This window comes from Limulus polyphemus, unplaced genomic scaffold (assembly GCF_000517525.1).
Source record: "Limulus polyphemus unplaced genomic scaffold, Limulus_polyphemus-2.1.2 Scaffold58, whole genome shotgun sequence".
Classification (NCBI taxonomy): Eukaryota; Metazoa; Arthropoda; class Merostomata; order Xiphosura; family Limulidae; genus Limulus; species Limulus polyphemus.
This window is the reverse complement of record NW_013665668.1, coordinates 1,297,507-1,302,674: the sequence shown is the minus strand read 5'-3', so window position 1 is coordinate 1,302,674 and position 5,168 is coordinate 1,297,507. Positions and strand designations below refer to the sequence as shown.

General features: G+C 30.2%; 1 protein-coding gene across 4 annotated transcripts in view; it reads right to left on the bottom strand.

Moving 5' to 3' along the window:
* Positions 1–5,168, bottom strand: part of LOC106464279 (probable ubiquitin carboxyl-terminal hydrolase FAF-X) — a 155,167-nt gene that overhangs the window by 9,318 nt on the left and 140,681 nt on the right. For all 4 annotated transcript variants that reach the window (XM_022392384.1, XM_022392395.1, XM_013924410.2 and 1 more), the window contains 3 exons: positions 3,393–3,453; positions 1,156–1,324; positions 150–352 (listed from right to left, as the gene is read on the bottom strand). In XM_022392384.1, coding sequence (XP_022248092.1) covers positions 150–352; positions 1,156–1,324; positions 3,393–3,453 — 433 coding nt within the window. The remainder of the gene's footprint in view (positions 1–149; positions 353–1,155; positions 1,325–3,392; positions 3,454–5,168) is intronic.

The following is a 5,168-nucleotide window of genomic DNA, read 5'->3' as shown; positions in this document are numbered from 1 at the left end:
TTCCATCCAGGGGACAGGTACTCCAGTTAGTACATAATATTTTAACACTTACTTAAATAAGTTATTCACATACAGTTAATAAAAATGTTACAAAAACATTTGTAAAAGTACTCTTAATTTTTATAACTGAAAAAAAAAAAATCATTTACTCGCTCTAGTTCATCATTCAGCCAGTCTACAGCACTTGTCCATTTTCTTTTTATATCACCATTACTATGAAGCATATGTGCAGCTGCTGGACAAGAGGTAAACAAGGTCACCAAACACTTGATGCATTGATACGCCCTCTTCTGGTAGTGATTCTTACTACGTTGAATTGTGTCAAATAAGCCATCTCGATCATCAGGAATACCTATTTCAGAATTTATAGCAGATTTAACTTTCTTTTTTTGTTTATAACATCACTGTTCGTTTCTCTTTACTTTAAACAACTTAGCATAATTTCACACATAATGTTAAGAACATTTAAATTATTTAAATTTAAGAAGATTTCTATAAAAAAAAAAAGCCAGAAACTCTAGCATTTTTAAATAGTCCACTATTCTTTTCACTCCTGAAGAAGAATAGTCAACTATCTGAAAGCATTTTAATTTCTGGGTGTTTCGATTTGTTTTTGTTATTGTTCCTTTGTGCTGATTCTTTTATCATGGTTCATATATAATTTTTTTCAGTTTGATAATCACCAAAATAATATTAATGGTTTATCATTCAATGAAAGGAAAAAAGTAAGCAAGACAGTAAAAACATTCTTGTGCATGGAATAAAAAACAAACAACTAATATCTACAAAAGCATGTCCAGGTATGTGATACAGTTACATGGCCAAAAGCATTTAACTACACTTAATAATGGTTTTAAGCTTGCCTTTAACAACATTTTATAGTTGATATATTCCAAAGAAGATTTAAAACAAACTGCAAAAAAAATATAACATATTAGGATTTTTTAAAGAAAAAACATTGAAGTTCAAAGTCTAAAATCTTTATTATGTAAAAGTAAAACAAATTTCATAATTTGGTTACAGGCCTACAAAATGTTCATTACTTTGAATAAAACTGTACACTGAATGCTTTAAATTCCACAAAAAAAAAAGAGTTGTTCACAAGGTCACTCTTGAACATATATTAATAAATACAAACACAAAAAGTCAGAAAACCTTTTAGAGCATTGTGAATTCGATGATTTTGCCACGAGTCCTCTAACAACAAAATATGAAGCAGCAAGTCTAGGTATGGTCGCAGTTCGTATGTATAAGAGTAAGCTATTTGCCAAAGAAGTTCACTCAGCACCACTGAAGAGAAGTGAGGATTCTCCCAGGAACAGAACTGAAGATGAAAAAGATTAAAATTACATAAGTAATAATAATGATTATGATAAGAACTAAACAGGGTTGTAAAAATTGCTAATAGAAAGATTTGAAATTGGCAGAAAAAAAGTTACAAAATCTGAAATTATGGAAGAGAGATCACTTTACAAAAGATTCATACATGTAAAACAATTTCCAGAAAATTTGCCCCTTCCTCAAGAGATGTTTTATTATTATTTTTTTTGGGGGGGGGGGTCAGTATCAATAGCATATAGTAAATCTCATTTACTCAAGAACCCCCTTGGGGTGAAAGATTTCTTGACATGCATTAATGTATGTGTGGCAACACATGCCAGTCTCAGCTGGCTGTATCTCATTGTACCAATGTAGTGCCCAATGCATCATGACACAATACTTTTTTTCCTTTATAATAGCAATTAAAGTCCTTCAAACAAAATCAAAATTTAGTAGACAGAATGTTCAATAGCTATCTATTACAGTCCTGAGGATGACATGAACCCATGGGAATGTGGATACGTAATTTTAAAAACTACTTGCACTCCAATCAAACCTTTCGGTTTACATATTCTTCAGTAGTTTTATAGAAAACTACCATACTACAGAATTGTGGCATTGTCTTTACTCTAGTATTTACATACAAGCTAATACTGATGTCTATGTAATTTAATACTTTAGTGACATCCTGTCACAGCCAACTTATGATTTACCACATTTCAATGAAACAAAATATCCAAGTTTAAGTGCTCATTTAGAAAACAGAATCCAAAGTGCTTTAGATGTTGTAACGGTCTGGTTAAGTTCATTATTTTTAGTGTTTAAAATTGTGCTTTAGATGTTATAATGGTCTGGTTAAGTTCATTGTTTTTAATGTTTAAAATTGTGCTTTAGATGTTGTAATGGTCTGGTTTAGTTCATTATTTTTAATGTTTAAAATTGTGCTTTAGATGTTGTAATGGTCTGGTTAAGTTCATTATTTTTAGTGTTTAATCCTTAAAATTACACTACACTATTTAACTTCTTAGTATTGCAAACAAGTTTACTTAGTATTTAAAAATAAAATAAAGTTGTCATCAGACTTCCAACTTATTATGTTCTGAAATATATGTATGGTGAAAACAGTACCCTATAATTGAATAAATAGAGTTGTTTAAACATTTGTTTAACAACAAGTAAATGCTTGGGATGATCTATTCTTTCATTGGGGGTGCATCTATGAGCCAGACTAGTTACGGAGAATTCCACTCCTCATCAGTGACCCTGGATACTACCACCAATGAAATATCAGACCAAACTAAGCCTTTATATTAGTGAGGTATCGAAAATCGAACTGGTGTATTTAAGTGTTTTACACTCACAAGAAAGAAACCTATCATTCTATAGGTATTTGAAGGAATAGGAATTACAGAGTCACTTTATAAATAGTGACTAAAAGTAAAGTTTACTGATAGTAAAACTCCATAGAAGATGTATCATACCACTTTAGGAAAGATAGACTTTGTGTACTTGAAATTCCTGCTTTAACCAAAAGAATATACATAAAAAATTTAGATTATTGATGAGAAGAATATTGGTACTCATGGAAATAATGGTATAACGTGCAGATCAAACTTAATTTTATCAACATGAATTAAAATAAATAAGATAACATAGTCATTCCTTGACTTTCATTTTTGAATTTCCACAACCATGCTCACCTTATCTGAATTTTAAAATTACTTGCATTATCTGAAGCACTAAATAAGCAATAGGTGTAGTAAGAAATTTTAGTTTTCAGATATTTTTTCAAGTGAAAATGTCATATTATGAGACAATCAATGTATAGGCAATTTTCTTTACTTTTAACAATGTGCATTTTTTGGAACTACACTAAATTTCTGAGAAATAAACATTGACATTTAGTGAGTTTATTTATAAGTGCTTTAATCATCTGAGTGTTAAAAATTAGTCTTGATTTCATAGTCCTATTTGAAATAGACTAGCACTTTTGTGTAAAATTAGTTTCTGTAATTCGGTGGTATTCTAAGGACAATCCTGTTTTCAGAAAGAATTCTAAAAACAAAACTAACCTTTACTAGCTTTGCTGTGTCTTCGGATGCACTCGAGTCCTCAATCACCTTCTTCACATAACTAAAATCAATTATTATTAGAACTCAGATAACATAAAACACACATTATAGACCTATTTACTCAAGTACGATACATGTAAGCAACAAATACTGTTCAATATAACATGCAAACTCGTTTCACCTCCACTTATCCCTTATAGTGTGAACACATCTTGAAATCTCTATTATATCATGATGAAAACCAGGTAAACATTACAGCTAAGTAAGGGAAGTAACGGATATCAGAAGATATTCTGAAATGTGTTTGAATATAGTATTTAACATTTTTAAAAGTACTGTACTAACTTTACACAGACTAGTGAGAAAATGTAAATGAAACACATTTTTAATGTGAGTTAAAAGAATAGATTTATTGTTGTTGTTGTATGAAAACATTACCCATTACAGAGTAATCTACAGATTATAAAGTAATATTATTTGTAGTTCAAAATATTCTTTTCCTCATCTTCACCAAGTTTTTCATTAAAACAACACTACAAAATGTTGATATAATCTTTGCCATAACACTAAGGGAAAATTGGGAAGACAGAGAATATGATATTACGAAATCTTTTGTAGATTTCTAATTTACTCTGACATAGATTTTCCAAGATTTGAACCACTTAAAAACTAATACTATTTGGGAGCAGAACAATAAAGGAAAAGGTGAAACATCCTTTAAATTTGAACTCGTTGCCATCACTCATTAAAATCTGGTGATGTGAATTTGCCAAAAAAATAAAAGAAGAGAGAGCGAGAGCCTAAAAGTTCTGATTTGTGGAGTTATAGCTTATTAACCCTATGTGCACAGGTGGAGGCCAAATAGTGCATGCCACAATTTTTTACAGAGTTACGTATAACACAGAGGTGTCAGAGGTATAAACTGTCCATTTTACCCTAAATTGCTGAATTAGGAATGAGTAACAGTGTGTGGCAGAGGAGAGTAAATACCAACACAACATACAGGGATACTGAAAAAACCTGTAGATATGTATTTCAGAGGTTAGGCAAATGCAATAAGAAAGCTACACAATTGATAAAATTATTCTTATTCTACACATGAACATCATATTGCACTCTACATGCCAGAGTCCAAGTCAGACTAAATCAATTCACAGACATACTGAGTATGAATACTTTTGTAACACAGCTGATTTTTTGTGTTCAACAGACTTGAACACTTTACTAAAAGCTTGCCACATTTTTTGTAGATATACCTAGTAAATTTGGAATTATAATCAACATTCCTTCTTTAATATAAAGTTGGTCCAATGGACTGATCTCATGCACATTTGGTTAATAAAGGTACTGTTTACACTTATAGAAAGCCCAAGTTAAGATGTTAGTTATTTGTATCAAAACAAAATTGTATTGAATCTTAACTCTCGCTACAAAGTCAGTCGAATTGACTGACCTCATAACCATTTTGTACTCTTTATAGTTTTCACACTATAACTCTTAATACATTTTGTGCATCTTCACAAAATTTGGTGGACTTTTAGTAAACATTACAAGTCTTTTGTACATAAAAAATCAATTTTTTAATGAAGTATTTACTACTTAAGATTTGTCCATGAATATACATTTTATTTCTATGTACTAGTCCGAGTGCTAAGTGGTTTCCACTTTAGGATTAAAAAATACTTTTCTTCATCTCAAAAAATCTCAAATTTTATTTATGTAATCTCTAAAACCTACTAAATAAAATTCAAACTTTTTTTCAGTAAAACTTCATAT